We start from the raw sequence: 25,200 nt of genomic DNA on the forward strand, positions 1-25,200 counted from the left end.
ACCCCATTACTAACCCCAAAAAGGGTTGATATGTTGCTCCATTTAACTTGCATAGTCTGATGGGCATACCAAAAGGCCAGAATCCTAACAATATAGCTGGGCAAACCTCTTTGACATAGCATGAGTTTTTTTTATGGTTGACGGTCAAAGGCTTTAGAAGCATCAATAAAACATAAAAGAAATTAGAGGTTTTGCCATCTGTATTTGTTTACAATTTCCTTTAAGGCATACAGAGGTCAGTGTGCCATTTGCTTTAAAACCAAACTGCTTGTCTGTGGAGTAGATTAACTCCTTAACTCTGTCCAGCAGAATTCTCTCCAGGACTTTTGACAGTATATATTATATTAAGTTGATATCTGAAGCAACTTGTTGTTAATGTTTTATTTGTTTATTTAATGTTGACTTTCAACTGAAAATATTATTTTACTCATCAGCAATGGTGCATTTTGTATAGTCTAGACTAGCCATCTTGTCTCAGTTGTTGAGATCAAATAATCATTATCCCCTAGGCATCCAGGAAGTTAGTGAAACTATACAGTAAGCATTCCTGCATAACCCAAGAGTCTGTTGGGTTGGCCTGCATTCATGGGAACCAGTCTGTGAGCGGCCACACTCCAGTCAACTTTCTGGAGCTGTCGCTTTCTTTTTCTGAAAGACATCTGGAAAACACTTATGGCTAAACAATAACAAATTGGCAAACACATATTTTTAAACATCCTTATCATCTCATGAGTGCAAATGATCACCAAAGATGAAACTACAACATTTAAAAGGCTTTACTTGGTAAACAATGTTTAATAGTTTTTATCCACAATTACAATCACAAGGACAAACAATGTCCCCCCCACCCCAAAAAACATTTTTCAATAGTAAATTGCTATGTATACAGATGTAGTGTTCATAGTGTAAATGTTTTGATTATATTTTAGGAATAAATGTATATATTACTTTACACTTCATAGAACTTGTCTTGATCCCGCAATACATTGCACTGCCGGGATTGCCCACCAAATTACTGTTCTCAATCTTCCCTTGTTTATTAAAGCAGCATGATCACAAATATCAAATGTTTGATGCACCCAATACATACTGTTGTACTATACTTTAAGATTCTACTATTCTACTACTATTCACTGTTTTTCAAGCATGCAGCGTGCTGCACTCGAGCAGCCAGGCATGAAGTGGGTAAGGTGTGAGCAAGGTGTGAGCGGGACAGGGCAGCACCGGGCAAAACAGAGCGAGGCGTGGACAAAACACAGTGTTTCTGGTGTGAGTTTCAATGACTAGAAGTTAGCCCAATAGAATGTAGTGCATATACTTGGTAATAGCTTTCACTCTCTCCTGTTATCTCCCCATCTACATATATTTGTGGTGTTCAGCTGCGTCGAGGAGCTGCACACCAGCTGTGATCTTCATCCACATAGGCTGATGCGGTGAGCACTCCACTGGCTGATATCCCGATCAGCCCCGGGACTGAGACTGGTGGAGATGTTACGGGAGGAGAGATGAGGGAGAGATGCCTGAAGGATCTATAAGGGCAGAAATTAAATATAAACAGTTTGTTTTGAACCCACAGCATATTACTAAACAGAAAGCTTAGTGATGGGAGTCACTACCTATTGAATATTGGCCATGCATGCTGTGGAAATGATCCACAATGCCCCAAACATATCTCACAAGGGCAAAAAAAAGCCCTTAAAAGTGTATTTTTCCTACCCTGCTCCACAACATAACATTATGTAATACAACATTGTTATACAACATTATAACATTTAAATTCCCAAAATATTCAAGACCTGTAAATTATTAGATTCATTTTTAATGCGTTTCCAGACTTTCCACACCTGTGTAGGTACCCTGTGAACACAGGCCAAGATCAAGTAATGTAGCTGAAGAATAATTTGCGGGTAGATCATCATGATTAGATATAATTTTAGTATTCATTAATGCTGTCAAGTAAAAAAAAAAAGTTTGTTTCATATCAATATTAATTTCAGCTGAATTATTATTTTCCAAGGACAGGAAAAATGTGTAACAAAACAAGAGCTTCAACATAATATTGCCTGTGTACTTGTATTGCCTTATTACCGACTCTGGTAGAGTGGCTTGTTGTTTCTGTCCTGCTGTCCTCTGTGTCTTCTGCTGTCAGATGTGACTCCTGGCCAGTGCCAGACAGGGTTGTATCTGGTTGAGGATGGCTGTAACACATGAGAAAATGATTTAACAGTTTGCTCTTACTACCTTCTTCCATGCAAAACAAGACTAGAACCTATCCCTGATGCATTTATTCAGGACCAGGCATGTCCAAAGTCCGGCCCTGGGGCCAATTGTGGCCCGTGGACAGATTTTTTTATTGGTTAATCAAGCAAGTTCAATTTGCATTTGTTTCCTTCACCTAACAATGACAGCACTATCATACAGTTTGTAGAAACACCAGGTAGGAACAGCACATGCAGAACTACTGTTTTCAGATGGCAAACAAAGTACAATTGTATGTGATTTTTATTTATATTTTTTAATAACACCCATATGAGGTGAGAAGCACCTGCACGGCCGCCTCACCCCCAATTCAAAAAAGTTTGGACAATCCTGCACTAGATGGACAATGTCGGCGTGGCAGAGAGAGAGACAGTTAGACCAGACTCAAATGGGGGTCCGTGGCACTTTGCCAGGGGGTCCACGAAAAGTGTTCAGGAAAATAAAAATAAAAACTTTTTGTGTGTGTGCAAAAGCTTCATAGTTCAACTAAAACATTGTAGGCCTATGCTTTAAATTTAAAATGTTTATTGTCTTATATACTTGTGCCTGCTTCAATAAAATTGTCTCTCCCTGTCCCTGATCACTCACCTGTGTACTCCCTCGGCTGGGTGTAATTTTCAACCAGGAACTCCTAGGTCAGCTGATTCCTACTGAATTGACCAAAACAGTTCAATAATTGCAACCCTGTCAAAATCTTATTGCTATGCTAGTTATTGTTATTAGTTATAGTATGAGTATTAGTTGACCAATTCTATGGGTCAGTCATAATTTTGTAGAAAGAATGCTACTGTCTGAAACTCATTCAAAAGAATCCATCCTTACATAATGAAAAATTAAATTGTTGATATTAACACTTCAAGAGACAAAGTAGTAATAATTTTGTTTGATATTTTTTCTAACTAATGGATTGCGTGAGCATTGAACACGTCACGGTGGCGCAGTGGAAGGCTCGGATGATGCCCTCCTCCACGTACGGCTTCAACTGCTTCAGGAACTCCGCGGCTGCCGCGACCTGGAGACAGAGGAATAGAAGGAAAGGTCTGAGGATGGAGATATCGCATTAACTGTGATAGACTAGATATCAGAAGGAACAGCCTCCATGCAATCCTACACCACCGGCTTGTTTTATAGCTCTTTGGAATCTCAATGTTGTATTGGCAACATACTGCCTTCTTATAACACTTAAGCCATTACATTCCCATTAGTGGACAGACTGCTGCCATGGCAACAGAAACAACACCATTAAAATACAGCCATGGGCCATGGGGCTAAAATGGTTTTCCCCCACCATCTAGTCTCGTATCTATACTAGACTGTATCTATACTATCGACCCTACCCCATATTTATCTACATGATATTCATCCAAAAGAAAGGTTGTGATTTACAGGGAGGAAAAATAACAATATGAGGAAATGTAAGCTATGTATGAGGGAATACAAAGAAACACAAAACATTAAAAAGAAGAATAAAATAGAAATCAGATGAGAAACAAAAAATTGTCAAATATTGTAGGCCTAGGCTACTCACCAAGCTGGCCTCCCATCATGGTACCCAGGCCAGGCCAGTGTACACACCATTAACCACTGACAACTTGATGGAGGACAGACCAGCTGCAAATAACAAGGCAAGTCACAACAACACTCACCTTTAAGAACGGGGTTTCCACGGTTCTCTGTGTCAGGGACATTGTGGGGCTGGATCTGGGCTCTCTGACTGCGGTGTCGGAGAAGATGACTTTGTCCAGGCTACGCTCCATCATGAGCAATGACTCGCACCCATTCCACGGCGTGCTAGTCAAACACAGGAGTACGTTCAGTGAGAGGCTGATCCCACCTAGATGCAAGGAGAGGCACAGGAAATCATTCCTGCCTGTGGCCATTGGACTCTGAAAACCTCTGCTCTAGGTTAGATAGCAAGCTACAATCTGCAGTGCTGTACACATGACTACATTAGAGCTATACAGAACTATACAGACACAGCACAGCTATAAACATGTCACGTGACAGACTTTACTGTAACAGGTATCAGCATGCCATCATTATATTATACTCTGATGATAACGTTTACACAGGAAATATGCAGCTAATGCAAATCAGTGACGCTGACCTTAGTTGGGTTATGTATCGCAATTTTTAAGCATAATAAAGTGGATTACATGGCGCCACTCTTCAATTCGACATGCATTGAATACACTGAGCAGTTACTCTGAGGGAATACAATTACTATTATAACCTGAAACGCCTGTTATTGTCACTTTTGAACCGCAGCAAAACGGCATGCATTTGAATTGAGTTTGGCTAGCCCAAGGACGCTAACGTTAATTTAGACTATTTCACGATTTTAAGGCATGAATATGTATTCATTGCTTTAACGTTACTCGGCTGACCCGTACAACAGTAGCCCTACAGTAACGCCATATTCATATACATTTGATTGATTGATTGTTTGGAGTAGTAACGTTCATAGCTATCCGATAGCTAATGCTCCAGGGTCTTACAATAACGTCACATAGGCCGTCATGTCACGTTCAATATAATGACTGTTATTCTATTATTACTATTACTATTATACAAACGTGCCCTTTGTACTTGCAGATTTAACGTTAGTTCGTGACACTAGTTTGTGAGGCTGTGTGAAGTACCTCACTCATAACGCTACTAATACCAGCCAATCGCCTGACCCAGTACAACAGCAGACCTACAGTAACGCTATATAGCGTTAAATAATAAAATGTAATGATTCATTGACATACTAGCCAAAACCATGAGGTGTCGGACTCGTGAGGTATCGGACTAGGGGGCAGTCCCCAGCTAGCCAGGATACGTTAGCCAGCTACTAAATTAACTGTACTAAGACTGGACACAGTCTTTATAGCTTACGTGAGCTGTAACGTTAGAGTCAAATTACCCCTTACGCTAGCGGGTTAAATAGTGATTTAGTTTATTTTGGGAAATTGAATGAAGCAGCTAGCTAACATTAGCTAACCTAGCTAGCGTCAGTTAGCTCACTGGGAAAGCCTGTGTAGTAACATGCTATGAAATGGCTCCCTGGTCGTGCAGTTAAATGTCTCATAAAACCAACAAAACTTCTACTTTATGTCGATTTACTTCAAGTGGCCACTTACCTGAAGCTCGTATTCCTTCCAAACTACCAAAGCTCTGTTTGTCGTTTGTCTGTTTGTTTAAGGCGGAAGAAGTTTCTGGTTGAGTTTCTGGTCAATTGTCAATTGTTTTATTCGATACGATCCGATATTCAGTGGGAGGGGACTGGGTCTAACCTGATTGGCCAGTCCGCTCAGATTTATGGCCCCAAGTTGACATGGTTGGGTGGCAGAATTCGTACTCGTAAAGAAAATCTGTACTTGTAAACAGACATCCAAGCTCGCAATATGAATTTGTCCGTGGTGCTTTCAGGGTCGCACACGAACGTAGGAAATTTGCAAGTGCTGCATTCAAGGTCGCACACGAACGTAGGAAATTTTTGTACTTGTAAAAAATATTTTTGAAGACGCACAAATTCTATCCGTGTGTACAAAACTTATTCCCAGATGCACAAGATATGTCTACAGATACAAAAATGGGTTGCCGATACAAAAATGGGTTGCAGATGCACAAAACTTTCTCTCAGATGGACAAGATATTTTTACAGGTACAAGTTTTATTTACAGACATACAAGTTCAAAGTTCAAGTTCAAAGTTTACAAACAATGTTTCTCAAGCTCAAAATATATTTGGCCCTTATTTAATTCCATATGTGTGTGTCTCACCCTGGCTGGCCTGTGTGTGTCTCACCCTGGCTGGCCTGTGTGTGTCTCACCCTGGCTGGCCTGTGTGTGTCTCACCCTGGCTGGTCTGTGTGTGTCTCACCCTGGCTGGCCTGTGTGTCTCACCCTGGCTGGCCTGTGTGTGTCTCACCCTGGCTGGCCTGTGTGTGTCTCACCCTGGCTGGCCTGTGTGTGTCTCACCCTGGCTGGCCTGTGTGTGTCTCACCCTGGCTGGTCTGTGTGTGTCTCACCCTGGCTGGCCTGTGTATCTCACCCTGGCTGGTCTGTGTGTCTCACCCTGGCTGGCCTGTGTGTGTCTCACCCTGGCTGGCCTGTGTGTGTCTCACCCTGGCTGGTCTGTGTGTGTCACCCTGGCTGGTCTGTGTGTCTCACCCTGGCTGGCCTGTGTGTGTCTCACCCTGGCTGGCCTGTGTGTCTCACCCTGGCTGGCCTGTGTGTGTCTCACCCTGGCTGGTCTGTGTGTGTCACCCTGGCTGGCCTGTGTGTCTCACCCTGGCTGGCCTGTGTGTCTCACCCTGGCTGGTCTGTGTGTGTCTCACCCTGGCTGGCCTGTGTGTGTCTCACCCTGGCTGGTCTGTGTGTATCTCACCCTGGCTGGTCTGTGTGTATCTCACCCTGGCTGGCCTGTGTGTGTCCCCCCCTGGCTGGCCTGTGTGTGTCTCACCCTGGCTGGCCTGTGTGTCTCACCCTGGCTGGCCTGTGTGTGTCACCCTGGCTGGCCTGTGTGTGCCACCCTGGCTGGCCTGTGTGTCTCACCCTGGCTGGTCTGTGTGTGTCTCACCCTGGCTGGCCTGTGTGTGTGTCACCCTGGCTGGTCTGTGTGTGTCTCACCCTGGCTGGCCTGTGTGTGTCACCCTGGCTGGCCTGTGTATCTCACCCTGGCTGGCCTGTGTGTCTCACCCTGGCTGGCCTGTGTGTTTCACCCTGGCTGGCCTGTGTGTTTCACCCTGGCTGGCCTGTGTGTGTGTCACCCTGGCTGGTCTGTGTGTGTCTCACCCTGGCTGGCCTGTGTGTTTCACCCTGGCTGGCCTGTGTGTGTCACCCTGGCTGGCCTGTGTGTCTCACCCTGGCTGGTCTGTGTGTGTCTCACCCTGGCTGGCCTGTGTGTCTCACCCTGGCTGGCCTGTGTGTGTCTCACCCTGGCTGGTCTGTGTGTGTCTCACCCTGGCTGGCCTGTGTGTCTCACCCTGGCTGGCCTGTGTGTCTCACCCTGGCTGGCCTGTGTGTGCCTCACCCTGGCTGGCCTGTGTGTGTCTCACCCTGGCTGGCCTGTGTGTCTCACCCTGGCTGGCCTGTGTGTGTCTCACCCTGGCTGGCCTGTGTGTGTCTCACCCTGGCTGGTGGACGATCTCCCTCAGGACCCGCACAGCGTCGTCGTTACTCATGTTCTCAAAGTTGATGTCGTTCACCTGGACAGACAGACAGACAGACAGAGAGACAGACAGACAGACAGACAGACAGACAGACAGACAGGCAGACAGGCAGACAGAGAGACAGACAGACAGACAGAGAGACAGAGAGACAGACAGACAGACAGACAGGAAGACAGACAGGAAGACAGACAGGCAGACAGAGAGACAGACAGGCAGACAGACAGACAGGTGGACAACACTATTGTCAATTCTACTCCTATTAAATACTACTACTCAGAGGTGGAAAGAGTACTGGCATATCCTATTCAAGTACAAGTATTGTTACTTTAATGAAAATTAACTTAAAGGGATACGGCAGTTTTTCAGGAGTTTAGCTCATTTGCCAAGCCTGGCGGCCATGTTTACAAAGTCATTCCTGCTATTTACATTGAAAAAAGATAATTTCTCTGCATTTGGATTAATATTTCAACACGTGGTGAGTACCTGATGAAACCCAATGGGTGACGTCACGCTGACTCTGTCCATATTTTTAGACGGTCGATGGTAGTAACAGGTCTAACCTGCAGTAACATGTCTCCAGGTCGATGGTAGTAACAGGTCTAACCTGCAGTAACATGTCTCCAGGTCCCTGGTAGTAACAGGTCTAACCTGCAGTAACATGTCTCCAGGTCGCTGGTAGTAACAGGTCTAACCTGCAGTAACATGTCTCCAGGTCGCTGGTAGTAACAGGTCTAACCTGCAGTAACATGTCTCCAGGTCGCTGGTAGTAACAGGTCTAACCTGCAGTAACACGTCTCCAGGTCGCTGGTAGTAACAGGTCTAACCTGCAGTAACATGTCTCCAGGTCGCTGGTAGTAACAGGTCTAACCTGTAGTAACATGTCTCCAGGTCGCTGGTAGTAACAGGTCTAACCTGCAGTAACATGTCTCCAGGTCGCTGGTAGTAACAGGTCTAACCTGCAGTAACATGTCTCCAGGTCGATGGTAGTAACAGGTCTAACCTGCAGTAACATGTCTCCAGGTCGATGGTAGTAACAGGTCTAACCTGCAGTAACATGTCTCCAGGTCGATGGTAGTAACAGGTCTAACCTGCAGTAACATGTCTCCAGGTCGATGGTAGTAACAGGTCTAACCTGCAGTAACATGTCTCCAGGTCGCTGGTAGTAACAGGTCTAACCTGCAGTAACATGTCTCCAGGTCGATGGTAGTAACAGGTCTAACCTGCAGTAACATGTCTCCAGGTGGATGGTAGTAACAGGTCTAACCTGCAGTAACATGTCTCCAGGTCGATTGTAGTAACAGGTCTAACCTGCAGTAACATGTCTCCAGGTCGATGGTAGTAACAGGTCTAACCTGCAGTAACATGTCTCCAGGTCGATGGTAGTAACAGGTCTAACCTGCAGTAACATGTCTCCAGGTTGATGGTAGTAACAGGTCTAACCTGCAGTAACATGTCTCCAGGTCGATGGTAGTAACAGGTCTAACCTGCAGTAACATGTCTCCAGGTCGATGGTAGTAACAGGTCTAACCTGCAGTAACATGTCTCCAGGTCGATGGTAGTAACAGGTCTAACCTGCAGTAACATGTCTCCAGGTCGATGGTAGTAACAGGTCTAACCTGCAGTAACATGTCTCCAGGTCGATGGTAGTAACAGGTCTAACCTGCAGTAACATGTCTCCAGGTCGATGGTAGTAACAGGTCTAACCTGTAGTAACATGTCTCCAGGTCGATGGTAGTAACAGGTCTAACCTGCAGTAACATGTCTCCAGGTCGATGGTAGTAACAGGTCTAACCTGCAGTAACATGTCTCCAGGTCGATGGTAGTAACAGGTCTAACCTGCAGTAACATGTCTCCAGGTCGATGGTAGTAACAGGTCTAACCTGCAGTAACATGTCTCCAGGTGGATGGTAGTAACAGGTCTAACCTGTAGTAACATGTCTCCAGGTCGATGGTAGTAACAGGTCTAACCTGCAGTAACATGTCTCCAGGTCGATGGTAGTAACAGGTCTAACCTGCAGTAACATGTCTCCAGGTCGATGGTAGTAACAGGTCTAACCTGCAGTAACATGTCTCCAGGTCGATGGTAGTAACAGGTCTAACCTGCAGTAACATGTCTCCAGGTCGATGGTAGTAACAGGTCTAACCTGCAGTAACATGTCTCCAGGTCGATGGTAGTAACAGGTCTAACCTGCAGTAACATGTCTCCAGGTCGATGGTAGTAACAGGTCTAACCTGCAGTAACATGTCTCCAGGTCGATGGTAGTAACAGGTCTAACCTGCAGTAACATGTCTCCAGGTCGATGGTAGTAACAGGTCTAACCTGCAGTAACATGTCTCCAGGTAGATGGTAGTAACAGGTCTAACCTGCAGTAACATGTCTCCAGGTAGATGGTAGTAACAGGTCTAACCTGCAGTAACATGTCTCCAGGTCGATGGTAGTAACAGGTCTAACCTGCAGTAACATGTCTCCAGGTCGATGGTAGTAACAGGTCTAACCTGCAGTAACATGTCTCCAGGTCGATGGTAGTAACAGGTCTAACCTGCAGTAACACGTCTCCAGGTCGATGGTAGTAACAGGTCTAACCTGCAGTAACATGTCTCCAGGTCGATGGTAGTAACAGGTCTAACCTGCAGTAACATGTCTCCAGGTCGATGGTAGTAACAGGTCTAACCTGCAGTAACACGTCTCCAGGTCGATGGTAGTAACAGGTCTAACCTGCAGTAACATGTCTCCAGGTCGATGGTAGTAACAGGTCTAACCTGCAGTAACACGTCTCCAGGTCGATGGTAGTAACAGGTCTAACCTGCAGTAACATGTCTCCAGGTAGATGGTAGTAACAGGTCTAACCTGCAGTAACATGTCTCCAGGCTCTATTCGTCCATCTGCTGCCACTGCTCCTCCTTTCATGATGGAGCCGATGTAAATCCCTCCGTCTCCTCTGTCGTTACTCTGACCCACAATACTGATTCCCAGGAAGTTATACCTCTCTAGCAGAGACACACACACACACACACACACACACACACACACACACACACACACACACACACACACACACACACACACACACAGGGGAGGTAAAAACCATTTTCAAGATCAAATTCAATTTCAAAGTTGTTTTGTCAATGTAAGCGATGCTAAAACTCTGTGTGATCAGGGCCTTAATGTGGAGAAACAGCCGACTGATCTAACCGCTTTAACAGCATCAGTGCTTCAGCTGTTTCTGTTCTTTTGTCCAGCCTGTCTGTACTCACCCATGTTTAAAGTGACAGTGATGATGTTGAGCGACATGGTGGAGTCAGTGACACTGCTGAAAGACACAGACTGAGAGGCAGACAGACAGATGAAGAGAGAGAGACAGACAGATGGAGAGAGACAGACAGGAAAACAAGCAGAGAGAGCAGATTCAGCAGAATGAGGGACAGATCAGTGTAACCACACAGATATACAGATATAAAAACACACAGAAAACACTTCTGCCTCTTATGTTTGTGTGTGTGTTATGTGTGTGTGTGTGTGTGTGTGTGTGTGTGTTTGTTTGTTTGTTTGTTTGTGTGTGTGTATATGTGTGTGTTTGTTTGTTTGTTTGTTTGTGTGTGTGTGTGTGTGTCCATACCCTCTCCATCTGCGGGACTTTGGGTTTGCGGTGGCGACGGCGCTGTCGTCTGACGAGGCGTGACGAGTCGCTCGGCTCCGTCGATTGGTTGAACCTGTCGTGACATCATCACAGAGGGAGACACATCGCTTAACATGCAAAGTAGAAAAAAAAATCGAATATCTAAATCTAAATATTTGTAGGAAAAGAATTGTAAGAAATACATTTGAGGGGTGTAACCTACAAACACTCAAAAAAAATATTTACCTGCAAAAAAAAATGTATGTCACATGTAAACAGCTAAAGAAAAAATAATATAAAATACGAAATACGAATTAAAAAAAATGTGAGAAAAAATATAAGGTCAAAGGTTAAAAAGCATAATAGCAAAACAGTGGTCTGAAATGTGAAATCCCTAAGCACTAAATATGATGGAGATTATAACTGTGATAAAACATGAGTGATGGTGAAACAAGATCTCATCCTGGGACACTTTTATCAGCTGAGCAATACACACACACACACACACACACACGCACACGCACACACATACACACGCACGCACGCACGCACACACACACACACACACACACACACACACACACACACACACACACACACACACACACACACACACACACACACACACACACACACACACACACACACACACACACACACACACACACACGCACACTGCCTGGTCCCATGACCTGCCTGGGCCAATGAGAGAGGAGACTGAGCAGGTTTTATAGAGCGGAAGATGTGGAGAGAGGGAGAGAGACAGAGACAGAGAGAGGGCGAGAGAGAATGAGAGAGAATGAGAGAGAGAGAGTGCTTAAGTGCTTTTTGTTCGAGGTTGGTTTGAATAGAGTACATCAGGGGGAACATCTTCTTGTAGGCCAACCCAGAATCCAGTGCAGTTCCGGTTCCCTCATCTAAAAGTCAATGGGATTTTTATATGGAGATTTTGGTTAAACTAGATTATCAGGCCTCTACGCGGCCTTCAAATCTAGCTTGGTGGGACTCTGGCCCAGTATTGTGTTGTGTGTGTGTACTGTGTAAGGTCTGTGTTCTGGGCTTTTATTTTGAAGGTCGGCATCGGTATCGGTCCAGGACGCACAAAAAAATCCCATCGATTTTGAGACGGGGGAACAGGAAGTGCGTGCGTGTGTGTGTGTCTCACCTTCCTCCTGAGTCTTCCTCTGACGAACAGAAACTGGTCGTTTCTAATTCGCTGCTCTGCGGGGTTGACGAGCTGTCGCCGCCCACTAGCCCCGCCCCTTTCTGCTCTACTGGTTGAGAGGCGTGTCCGTTCACACGCTCACCTGCAGGGGACAGCCAATCAGAACTGTTCCACTGAAACAAAACTCCTCTCATCTACCGGTAATCAGAAGGAGGTTTCATATTAAATATGGACAAAAATACAAACAGCTTCTGTGGAGTTGACTGTATTTATTTTGTTATTACAGTTTTTCCCAAACGTAAACACACTGTTGTTACTCATCTCTGTTGAGTGTCATTTCAGCACCGTGGACAGCGCACTACGCTGTGCGTCTGCCCCACACCATGTTTGTGCATCCTTGTTGATCGAATGTTTTTGGTTGACCAGGATTTGTATTGTTTTGGAGAGCATGATCTCCTCCATGCTCTTCTTCATGAAGCTGGTTACTGTGTCAACATAGTCATTGAAGTCCCCTTCAGCCCTGAACACCTCCCAGTCCACCTGATCAAAAGAATCCTGTAGGATGGTGTCTGATTCGTCTGACCAGCGCTGGACAGTCCTATAGGCAAGGGCTTCCTGTTTTAGCCTCTGCCTATAGGCAGGGAGGAGGAGGATGGAGGAGTGATCTGATTTGCCGAATGGTGGGCGGGGGAGGGCTTTGTAGCCATGACGAAAGCGGCTGTAACAATGGTCCAGTGTATAGAGAGCCGCAGGAATGAGTCCGGAAAGCATCGATGCTAACACTCCCGGTTCTTCACTGTTTTCACCTATGGGATTTTTGAATGGGTTTTTGGCGCGATGCTTCAATTAAGGTCTGTGGTTAACGCAGGCTTATTCAAACGCGAACCAGTGTTCAGCAGGATAATCTTCACACATGAGTTTTTAAGCTTTTACGTGCCGTTAAAAGTGCGGCTAGCTAGCAAACGGCTAAATGAGACTACACTGTTGAGTCGACGGGGATATAACGTCATCACTTCAAAGGACGAACATGGAAATTCTCTTTCCTTCACCTGGTTCAGCCCCGTTCAGCCCGGGGTAATCAGTGCACAGCAGCACATCAACAACACTCCAGGTTGAGTGCTGACGTGACGGGGAAGCCTATGCGACACTGTGTAGTTCTGGATTAGCTTAGCACGAGCTTTTTACTTCTAGGGCTCGCATTTACGCTTCAAAACTCATGAAAGTGGTCCTCATGTGTGAAGATTATCCCGCTGAACACTGGTTCGCATTTGATTAAGCTTGTGTTGCCCAGAGACCTTATTTGAAGCATCGTGCCAAAAACCCATTCAAAAATCCCATAGACAGAAACAGTGAAGAACCAGGAAGTCTGGGACTTCCGCGTTCCGACTACACAAATACGTCATCCCTGGGGCTCTCTATTATCACCACAGGTACTGAAGTGAATGTGTTGCTGGAGGTTGTGCAGTGTTTTAACAGGTTGGCCATGTATAAAATCCCCAGCAACAATACGTGGGGTGTCCGGCTGCTTGGTCTCCTGCACGTGAATCGCTTGGTAGAGTTCCTCGAGCACGTTGTCCATGTCAGCCCGAGGGGGAATATACACAGCGGCTAGTGTAACCCATGTGAAGTCGGCCTGAGGGGGAATATACACAGCGGCTAGTGTAACCCATGTGAAGTCAGCCTGAGGGGGAATATACACAGCAGCTAGTGTAACCCATGTGAAGTCCCGTGGTGTACTAGCCAGAAGGGCCGACACTGAAGCCTGAGATATTCCAAGTCGGGGGAGCAGTACGTGCTGACAGTTGCGATGTTACTCTGGTCGCACCAGACCAAAACATACATGAACACTGTTCTGATGGTAGTGTTTTAAATGTATCACACAGTGTGTAACTGATGTTCTGTAAGACAGAGATATAATAGCTGTGTTTACGGTGGAAAGAATCCGTTTTGACAAGAGAGGACATGGTTCTGAGTGCTGTGTGTCATTTTGCAAGAGATTTGTAGAGTTTTGACAAAGTGGTTCACTCTTTTCAGTTTTGTGTGTAGAGTTTTGAGAAACTGAGCCAGTTTATGGAAATGTGTTTAAACGTTTGGGAAAAACTGTAACATATGCAAATGAGCTACAATTTCATACAACATATTTGAATTTACAGAGAGCATTTTCCTATTTTATTCTTTGTGTGTGTCTTACCATGCTCACTCATGTCTGTCCTCTGGAGCCTCTCTCTCTCTCTTTCTCCTTCTCTCTCTTGCTCTCTCTCTCTCCGTACGGAAACGACAGACTCATCCAGGTCGTCCTGACTGCTGACGGCATTGGCACTGAGAGAGAGAGAGAGTGAGAGAGAGAGAGAGAGAGAGAGAGAGAGAGAGAGAGGGAGACACACAGAGACAGAGAGAGAGAGACAGTGTTCAGTTTAGAGCATGCCATCTTCATTCCCACCAGCAGGTGGAGGCAGAGAGCTGCAAATAATATCCTAATGAGATACTTCAGCCAATCAGCTGTAGGGTCTGGACACATCATGAGAGAGGAGCTAGTAGTTATACTGTAGAGATCGACATGCACCACAACAACAACAACAACAACAACAACAACAACAACAACAACAACAACAACAACAACAACAACAACAACAACCATAATAATAATAATGATGATGATGATAATAACAACAACACCAACAGCAACAATAATAAATCTACTCCTCCAACGCCAAACCCCTTCCCCTGCTTTTTTCCCCGTCCGAGTGAAATGTTCTATGCCACCCAAGTCCAGACATCTGGATTGAGACCATAGAATGTATTTTTTTAAATGGGCGTAGCCACAGTGATGTCACCCATGATTGGTTTGGGGACTGCGAGTTTCGCATTTTGACCATCGCCATATTCGATTTTTGCAGTCAAAAGCAGCTAGCATGAGACTAGGGGTTTCCCACAGAGCTGCAGTCGCCTGCTATTGATCCATGATCAGCGAGCTTTGTGATCATTGGACAGGTGACCTGTCAATCATGCCCCAAAGCATCGTCTGCTTTATCATCTATTTGACTCTAAATGGGACCATAATTGACTAAATGAACATGATGCTGTAGTGAAGAAGACTGTAAACTAGAGATTGAGACAATAAACTCATTAGGAAAGTGTTTACTGAGGTCATTAGTGAGAAGTAGGGTCATTTGACATCTGGCAGCCAGTGGTGTCACCCCCTGCTGGCCATTAGACAAAAATGCAGGTTTAAGGTACTTCCGCCGTGGCTTCACTTTTCAGCCGCGGAGGTTGCCCCTTGATTCAGACAGTCAGGAGCTCACTGGAAGGAGGGCGGTCTGGAGTCTCCTATCCCCCCAGTCCTCTCCAGAGGGGGCGGGGCTTGGACTGGGGGCAGGGCTTGGTCTGTAGACAGGACGTCAACCTGGCTGTCCGGTCCCCCGCCATCTGATTGACAGCTGTCTGCTGACACCACCTAGAGAGAGAGAGAGAGAGAGAGAGAGAGAGAGAGAGAAAGATAGACAGATACAGAGAGAGAGAGAGAGACAGACAGATACAGAGAGAGAGAGAGAGAGAGACAGACAGAGAGAGAGATGGAGAGAGATACCATATCTAGCTATTATGCTGGCATGATGTTAGCGTTTACTTTTACATCAGGTGACCTGATTTCTGAAGTGAAAATCTCCAGTTCGACAGCCAATATAAATGATCATTAAAATATCCAATGTTATTAGTTATGTTATAGTGTTATAATGTTATAGTTTAGTTTAAAGTCGAACTGAACCTGTTCGTCACGTGCATAATGAGTCTGTTGCAGACGGAAAACATAGTTTGTCTAAGATGACAGGTTGAGAGGCGGGTCATAGTATCATGTCGATGATTTTATTTGACAATTCTGGGGACTGGACTGTTGTGGCGCTCCCCTCGGGAAGAGCCTTTTGACGGGAGGAGTGGAGCTCAGCGAGCCGCAGGCAGCCAACTGCCTTCGTGTTGCTGAGCGGAGAGTGCAGCACGTCAGCCTGGAATCTCCGAAGTGCAACCCCTGACAACCAAGCTCTCGGATGCACGCGCCATTATCGCTGCTGTAACGATACGATATCCCTGGAATGCGCGTTTTAACGAGCCAGTTACATTTCTTTGCATTCTTAGAGATTATAGTTTTTGTTTTTTGTTCATGTTTCTAACAATTGGCCAAGTTAGTAGTTAGTTTATGGGATAGGAATTCTGCCAGATGACAGGCACTAGGCGCCATTTTCGACTTCATTTGGAAGAGAAAATTATCCAGAAATGAAGATTTGATTGACAGCTGCATGTCGAGATATGATTGGTTGAAATGGGGTAGAAATTTGATAGTACAGGGTGACGTCAGCAAACTGTAATTACTGTTATCAATGAAATCTTGAAAAACGAAGTTTTGATGTGAAAAAATGTGAAAAATTAAAGAAATTAGATTGTTGTGATTTTTTTTGCACACATTATTAAATAGGTGCACTGCATACCCAGGTATTTGAACTAAAAGAAAAGAAAAGTCATTCTTGGGTTCAGCTCGACGTTAAATTGGAGCGTTATTTAGCCCCCTTTCCGACAAGCTAGCATCACATGGTCGGTACCAATGGATGCCTTAGGTCAGGGGCACTCAATTAAAATTCAAAGAGGTCCAGTTCGAGAAAATTTCCTTAAAGGAACACTCTGCCCATTTTCAACCAGCTTTGTATCATTAGAACAGCAGTAGTATATCAGAAAACTGTAAACTGTTTTGAAGTCTGTCATTTAATTTGACAGTTATTGAGTGTTAAAGTGTGGACCAGTGACATCACTGGTCCACACTAACTCAAATTAATAACTCATTAACTCAAATCAACTCTCAATAACTGTCAAACTATTCATCATTCATCTAGTTTGACAGTTATTGAGAGTTGATTTGAGTTAATGAGTTATTAATTTGAGTTAGTGTGGACCAGTGATGTCACTGGTCCACACTTTAACACTCAATAACTGTCAAATTAAATGACAGACTTCAAAACAGTTTACAGTTTTCTGATATACTACTGCTGTTCTAATGATACAAAGCTGGTTGAAAATGGGCAGAGTGTTCCTTTAAGCAAAGGTCCGGAACATTGCAACGTAGCTTGCGTTATGATTCAGTGCCATTGAACTCAATGACTGAAGTAGCCTAATGGTACAATGTCTGTATACAACTGACTGTTAAATCAAGCCAACAAACCTCCGGGTCCACCTTTTCTCTTTAGAGAAGTGAGCTATCTATCTATCTATCTATCTATCTATCTATCTATCTATCTATCTATCTATCTATCTATCTATCTATCTATCTATCTATCTATCTATCTATCTATCCATCCATCCATCCATCCATCCATCCATCCATATATCTACTGTATCTATCTGTCTGTCTGTCTGTCTGTCTGTCTGTCTGTCTGTCTGTCTGTCTGTCTGTCTGTGTCTGTCTGTCTGTCTGTCTGTCTGTCTGTCTGTGTCTGTCTGTGTGTCTGTCTGTCTGTCTGTCTGTGTCTGTCTGTCTGTCTGTCTGTCTGTCTGTGTCTGTCTGTCTGTCGAGCGTTCCCAATGCAAACTTCTCATGCCGTTGGGCAGTGAATGTGTGAGTGTGCGCTGGTGTGTGTGTGTATGTGTGTTTGCTCATGTGTGGCGCTTCCATAGACGGGTCAGGATCGCATCGCACTTCAACCCGAGACATACTGGTTTTGAACTGCCCGTAAGAACAATGAATGGACATGTAAGAGTCGTTTCTTTTGACCACGCCATGTGAAATTACTTCTACAGTATGTCTCGCATCCCCTCCGTCCGTGTGTCACTCTCACAGCAGCACTAGGAAACGACAGGGAGAAACGATTCGCTTATTTGATTGACCGAGTAGCATCACGTGCGATGATTTACAGCGCATTCATTGGTCTGTGAGCTTTCTTTCTGGCAGATAAACCAGTATTACCGTAAAGACCAGAAAAGCATGTGACGGTAAAAATAGAAATGCTCCGTGAAAATGACAATTCTCAATGATTTGTAGGTTATAGGGCTCGGTCCGGATAGGACGGCGTCTCAGTCCGGATGCGGACCGGAGTCCGGACTTTGAAGATCGCCGCCTTAGGTCTTCTAGTTTCACATGATATCAGTATGTCCACTATAGCTTTAGAGATACATCCACGCTGCACCCTCTGAAAGACACTAATCTTGGCCGTGGATGAGGAGTTGAAAAAGCTGGGACGTTTTCGGGGACAGCTCCAGCCACCAAAAACGGAGACTGTCCCTGAAAATTGGGGACGTCTGGTCACCTTACCTTCATAATAGTTGAAATGTTGACTTTAAATTTGTGTCTGTCCCTGCTATCAATCGACTGTAAAATGTTAGAAAGTGAATCACGTTGTGATGCTAAACAGTGATTTTGTGATTATATGGATGATTTTGGGATATCCTGACAGTGACACAATTCTGCTGTCTGATTATACCAAGCCAATTTTACTCACTTTACTTATTTTACGAGACAATATGATGTATAAAACCTTTTTAAGGAATATTATTTGAATCTTTCTATTTCATTTGACATCACAGCTAACATTACCATTCAGTTCAATTAGATTCAAGGAGATGTTGCATACATGAGCCATATCGTGATATAATTTATATCGATACAACAAAAACTTGTGATATTGCTTTCAACCATATGGACCACTCCTACTAACAGATTTAAAGACTAGAGTGTTAGCATGGCAAGAAGAAATTCGAACGGGATCTGGAGGACTACCGGAGGGGCGCTGTTTACAGATGGCGTTTGCCACCAGACGACCAAACGAGCACCACCGGGGCTACAGGAGGAACGCGGTCACGTGATCAACGTGAGAGGCAGACATACCGAAACAAACGGGACAACACCTACAGACGCTATTCTCCAGCTACGCACAGTGTTTCCAGGTGGGACTCCGACTCTACTAGCTTCTCTGACGGCTCCCTTTTTTTAGAGGAGCACCCCCGTCCACCAAGAGGAAATGCAGGCGGGGCAATAAGCACACGAGAACCATACTTCATCCGGAACAGGAAGACCTAAACGTCTTCAATCTTTCGAGTAAGCCAATTTCAGACATTTGCCTCTCAGCCCTCAGTAAAGGCCTTTCTTTTGTGCCGACTACATATTGCAATGAATTCAAAACAGTCATTGACCTACGATTTTTTTTCTCGCAATTTAAGGCTAAAATAATTTTTCACAGGCCAGAGGGCACCATCTAACTTTCCCTCTAATCCCCCGACCCCACAGGAGGCTCTCCCCACGACCACTGGAGACACTGGGCTTGTATCTACACCCGAACCTGCGACTAACTCCTCTGTTACATCGAACACCACTACAAAAGCTGCTTCTTTCTTCAGAGGTAAATCGACTTTCATACCCCCCAAATACAGAAACTCTTCACTCGACACCTATTGTAGGTTGATTGAAAGTGATTTCTCCATCATCTGTAACAAAAAGAGGGAATACAAAGTGACTAACAACTTATCCAAGGAACAACGTGATGCACTTAAAACCCTGAGTGGAGACAGTACCTTGATTGTCCAGAATGCAGATAAGGGGGGCGCCATTGTCATACTAAACAGACACTCCTACGACCAGGAGGTGAGAAGACAATTGTCCAACACGACTTTCTACAGGAAACTGGATGGTAACCCTACCAATGACATGAAAAAACGGATTCATAATAAACTTGACATTCTATTAGAACAAGGTGTCATTACTAAGCCAGAACACTCATTCATGACTGTCAACTTCCCCATCACCCCGGTATTCTATACTTTACCCAAAATTCACAAGTCATTCACAGACACACCTTTAGGTCGCCCCATTATTGCAGCTATTGGTTCACTGACTGAGAAAATCTCAGCTTTTGTTGATTACTTTTTACAACCTTTAGTGACTACCCTACCCTCTTATACCAAGGATTCTATGGATTTTATTAAACTCATTAAATCTATCAACCATATAGAAGATTCACAACTTTTGGTTACTATGGACATTGAGTCATTATATACTAATGTGCCTTTTGATGGGGGCCTCCGATCTGCTGAACATTTCCTGGACACAAGAAATGAACTTAACCCTGACACTGCATCTCTGCTGGACCTTATAAAATAAATTCTCACTTCTAACTTTTTTCTCTATGGGAATGATTTCTTCCTCCAGGTGTCAGGAGTGGCCATGGGCTCCAAAATATCACCCAGCTTCGCCTCCCTTTATGTGGGTCTCTTCGAAAAAGAACTGTTCAACCAACAAGACCTTCCCTACCTCCAAAACGTCTCGCATTGGAAAAGGTATCTTGACGACGTGTTCTTCATATGGACAGGACCTGTGTCCGCACTGCAGCATTTCCACCGGTTCATCAATTCTAGAAATAAACATTTACAGTTCACAATGTCCTTTGATTTAACTAAGATGAATTTTTGGGATATGTGGGTTATAAAAGAAAATAATTGCCTTAAAACTGACTTATACCGTAAACCTACCGATAGAAACTCTCTTCTCCATGGCTCCTCATATCATCCCACACCACTCAAAAAAAGTTTACCCATTTATCAATGTAACCGGATCAGAAGAATTTGCAGTTCTAATGAAGACTTCCAAACTCAAATCAAGGACCTTGAGACCAGATTCAGAAAAAGGGATTATGAAGAGAGCTGGATAAAAAATGCTACTACACGATTTTCCAATGTCTCCCAGACTCAGTGCCTGGAGTCCACTAGACCTAAATCTAAAGAAAACAGAGTGGTCTGTGCCATACAATATTCCCCTGTCTCCAGAGAGATTGAGAAAACTATAAAAAAACATTGGCACATCATTGATAGTGATCCAGCACTCAAGGCGTGTTTTCCCAAACCGCCTTTGGTGGTCTATAAAAGGCCCCCCAATCTACGGAATATGTTGGTGAGGGCAGACCTCCCACCTATTCCACCTGCTCATTTCCTCAGCTCGATCCCCTCTGGGAATTATCCTTGTGGCCGGTGTCAACAGTGTAATTTCACTTATAAAACCAATTGCTTTTACCATCCCCACAGTGGTAAAAAATATAAAATCAAAAGTGTTATCTCATGTTCCACTGTCAATGTTATTTATATGCTGCATTGTCCATGTGGACTTTCATATATAGGCAAGTCTCTGAGATCACTCAAAACTCGTATCTCTGAACACCGCAGCACAATCAGAAATAATGTTACATCTAGCCCGGTGGCTGTCCACTTTACCTCTGCTAAACATTCTGTATCCACTCTCAAATATATTGGGATTGAGGCTCTTAAACTGCCACGCAGAGGGGGTGACATTAATAACTTGCTACTCAAAAGAGAATTATTCTGGATATATACATTGGGCACTATGGCCCCAAAAGGCCTAAATGAGGACTTTGATATGAGACCTTTTCTATAGAGGGTGATGTAATCCTATACTCAACGTGGTATTAGGATGTCCCTACTGTGATGCTTTCTCTATTGTTCTCTCTCCCCTCTAGTGGTGATCTCTTATATAAGTGGTATTTTTGTATTTTTTTTTAAAACTTTCTACTAATTACTATTTGTTTTAAGTAATAGACTAATAGACTAGGTCCCCATTTCTGCAAATGTAATATGTTGTGGTCAATGAAGTCGCCTCCAGGGATGTATTTACATGCATTTTTGTATTTGTTTTGGGCCTCTTTCAAACTTTACTTAAATACTTACTATAATATAGAGCCCACAAACTACTCCCTTTTGGGTGACATGTAAAATTATTTATGTCCTATTTGTCTACACTGTATATATATACTGTTAGAATCTATACATTTGTGCCTAGAATAACCTGTCTTTTTTATCTGTGTACATCTTTATTTTAACTTTACTAATTACTAATTGATGAACACCTGGTGATCTGTCATGTATATTGATACGGGTATTTAAGACGGCGTCTCTCTGCCACTCCAGAAAGCGTCTTGAGGAAGGGCCAGTGTGGCCCGAAACGTCACGCTGTGTTGCAAATAAAAAAACCCTGAACGGGAGCTCCTCTTGGTGTGCGGATTGTTTTTCTTTTCTCACTGTAAGTACTCTTTGATCCAGCACCCAGGCCCAGTGTGGCCTAGTTTTTGGATGTGCGTGTCCCTACCTATTTTTTGCACTATTTTTAGCATGGCTAGCTAGCCAGCTGTTAGCATGCTGAGATGCTAAGGGGTAAAGCTCACTAAAATGTCCTCCACAGTCACACAAAGTACATTTCAGTGAGCTTCAGTCAGCTTGTAGATACAGGAGCGTGACCCCATTGACCTTGTATTTGTTTTTGCCCAACTTTCCAGAGCTACTATAGAGGAACAGCATGGATTGTGCTGAGAAAGAACTCTACCAATCAACATCATCATTGTAGCAAATAGGGCTAGACTTAAAAAAAATGTGAACTATCCCTATAAAGCCTTAATAAGACAATTAAACGGGTGAGTTATTTAAAAATTCACCCACCATACAGTTGTCATAGATGGTGAAATTAGCTATAGACCAGGTTTACCAGGCTGTAAACATTTTAGCACTGTTATCACACTGCTGCAGATAACCTAGCTAATCTGTGTGTGTGTGTGTGTGTGTGTGTGTGTGTCTGACCCAACAGATGACTCGTCCGTTGAAACATGGTAGCCTGGCGTCATCATCACAGATTTCCTCTTTAACCACCCTGAGAACACACAGCACAGAATAGAACATAATGACATCATCGATACAATCGTTAACCACTCTGAGAACACACAGCACAGAATAGAACATAATGACATCATCGATACAATCGTTAACCACTCTGAGAACACACAGCACAGAATAGAACATAATGACATCATCGATACAATCTGTAACCACTCTGAGAACACACAGTACAGAATAGAACATAATGACATCATCGATACAATCGTTAACCACTCTGAGAACACACAGCACAGAATAGAACATAATGACATCATCGATACAATCTGTAACCACTCTGAGAACACACAGCACAGAATAGAACATAATGACATCATCGATACAATCTGTAACCACTCTGAGAACACACAGTACAGAATAGAACATAATGACATCATCGATACAATCTGTAACCACTCTGAGAACACAGTACAGAATAGAACATAATGACATCATCGATACAATCTGTAACCACTCTGAGAACACACAGTACAGAATAGAACATAATGACATCATCGATACAATCTGTAACCACTCTGAGAACACACAGTACAGAATAGAACATAATGACATCATCGATACAATCTGTAACCACTCTGAGAACACACAGTACAGAATAGAACATAATGACATCATCGATACAATCTGTAACCACTCTGAGAACACACAGTACAGAATAGAACATAATGACATCATCGATACAATCTTTAACCACTCTGAGATCACACAGTACAGAATAGAACATAATGACATCATCGATACAATCTTTAACCACTCTGAGAACACACAGTACAGAATAGAACATAATGACATCATCGATACAATCTTTAACCACCCTGAGAACACACAGCACAGAATAGAACATAATGACATCATCGATACAATCGTTAACCACTCTGAGAACACACAGTACAGAATAGAACATAATGACATCATCGATACAATCTTTAACCACCCTGAGAACACAGAATGACATCATAATAACATAGTAATCTGTGATGAATCAGTATGATGACATCACAACAACAAAAAAGCACTTCTGGGTGCCACTGCAGCAAGACACTGCAGTGTGATAACATACTGCAGTATGAAATTAAAACGTAATGAAACGTAAATGCGTTTTCTTAAACGCGATTTTTAATAAAGGCTTCAAAAGTCATAAAAGTGATTAACGTTTGTGAAGATTATCCTGCTGAAGCCAAATTACTGCTCTCATAAACTTTTGTTATTGTTAACCACAGATATATTATTTTATGCATGAAATCCCCATTCTAAAACCCCATTGACTTTTCCCCGTAGGATCCAGGAAGTCCGGGACTTCCGCCTTCCATGCTACTTCTGGACTCATTCCTGCCGTGCTCTATAAAGCCACGTTATTGGTTGCAATTTGAAGGGGGAAGTTTGACATCCAATCACCATAAACACACACACACACACACACACACACACACACACACACACACACACACACACACACACACACACACACACACACACACACACACACACACACTCCACTACACCCCCTCCCCCATCCACTTCCACAGAGCACCATGAACCCTGTGACCCCCGGTTACCATGGTAACCACGCGGCGTGATGGATATAGGCATTATAGCTTGTTGGCAGGGTCATTTCAAAATGAAATGAATGTCAATGTTAACCACAGAGTGAGTCTGCTTTATTAACATTTTAATATGGAGGATATTAGATTAAAATGTCCCGTGCCTGAGTGACAGCATGGATGACTCCATTTCCCCTCTGGAATAAATACAGTTATTCTGATTCTGATTCTGATTCTCAAATCTATTTTTTATGAGCAGAGAAGAAGGTCAGAAGGAACTGCTGCATGTTTGTGTGCGTGTGTGTGTGCGCGTGTGTGTGCATGTGTGTGTGTGTGTGTGTGTGTGTGTGTGTGTGTGTGAGAGAGAGTGAGTGATAATCCCCACCCACCCACACACACACACACACACCAGCCAGGGTGATTTTAGCTGGGTCAAGGAAGGATTACCAGGGGCCTCTATCCATAAAGAAGCACACACACACACACACACCCTTATGCCTAGTTCACATGGCGCTCCGAGCCCTCGGCGACAAACCACCCCAGATCAGATCAGATCGAATCAGATCAGAGGGCTTTTTTCTTATTTTGTGCTTAGTTGTAAGTCTCGCCTCTCTTTGTTTTACCAGGGAAGAGCTTTGAGCTGAAACACCCGTGAGGATTTACTTCCTGACTTTCTCAGCCCTTCAGGCTTGTTACTGAGCAGGACAGAGCAGGACTACTAGCCTGCAACAATACAGAGCGCCGGAGTCTGTGTGAATC

At 43.9% G+C, this 25,200-nt stretch overlaps 1 protein-coding gene across 1 annotated transcript in view; it reads right to left on the bottom strand.

Annotated features, from left to right (window-relative positions):
- Window positions 1-25,200, bottom strand: part of LOC310776371 (segment polarity protein dishevelled homolog DVL-3-like) — a gene marked incomplete at both ends in the record, with an annotated part of 52,459 nt that overhangs the window by 25,736 nt on the left and 1,523 nt on the right. Inside the window, 10 exons of the mRNA XM_083636568.1 lie at window positions 7,377-7,453; window positions 10,266-10,405; window positions 10,673-10,742; window positions 11,035-11,128; window positions 12,200-12,341; window positions 13,709-13,832; window positions 13,937-14,014; window positions 14,470-14,518; window positions 15,502-15,653; window positions 22,808-22,877. Of these exons, the coding sequence (XP_083492694.1) occupies window positions 7,377-7,453; window positions 10,266-10,405; window positions 10,673-10,742; window positions 11,035-11,128; window positions 12,200-12,341; window positions 13,709-13,832; window positions 13,937-14,014; window positions 14,470-14,518; window positions 15,502-15,653; window positions 22,808-22,877 (996 nt within the window). The remainder of the gene's footprint in view (window positions 1-7,376; window positions 7,454-10,265; window positions 10,406-10,672; window positions 10,743-11,034; window positions 11,129-12,199; window positions 12,342-13,708; window positions 13,833-13,936; window positions 14,015-14,469; window positions 14,519-15,501; window positions 15,654-22,807; window positions 22,878-25,200) is intronic.

The sequence above is a fragment of the Poromitra crassiceps genome, assembly GCF_964638095.1.
Source record: "Poromitra crassiceps genome assembly, chromosome: 5".
Classification (NCBI taxonomy): domain Eukaryota; kingdom Metazoa; phylum Chordata; class Actinopteri; order Beryciformes; family Melamphaidae; genus Poromitra; species Poromitra crassiceps.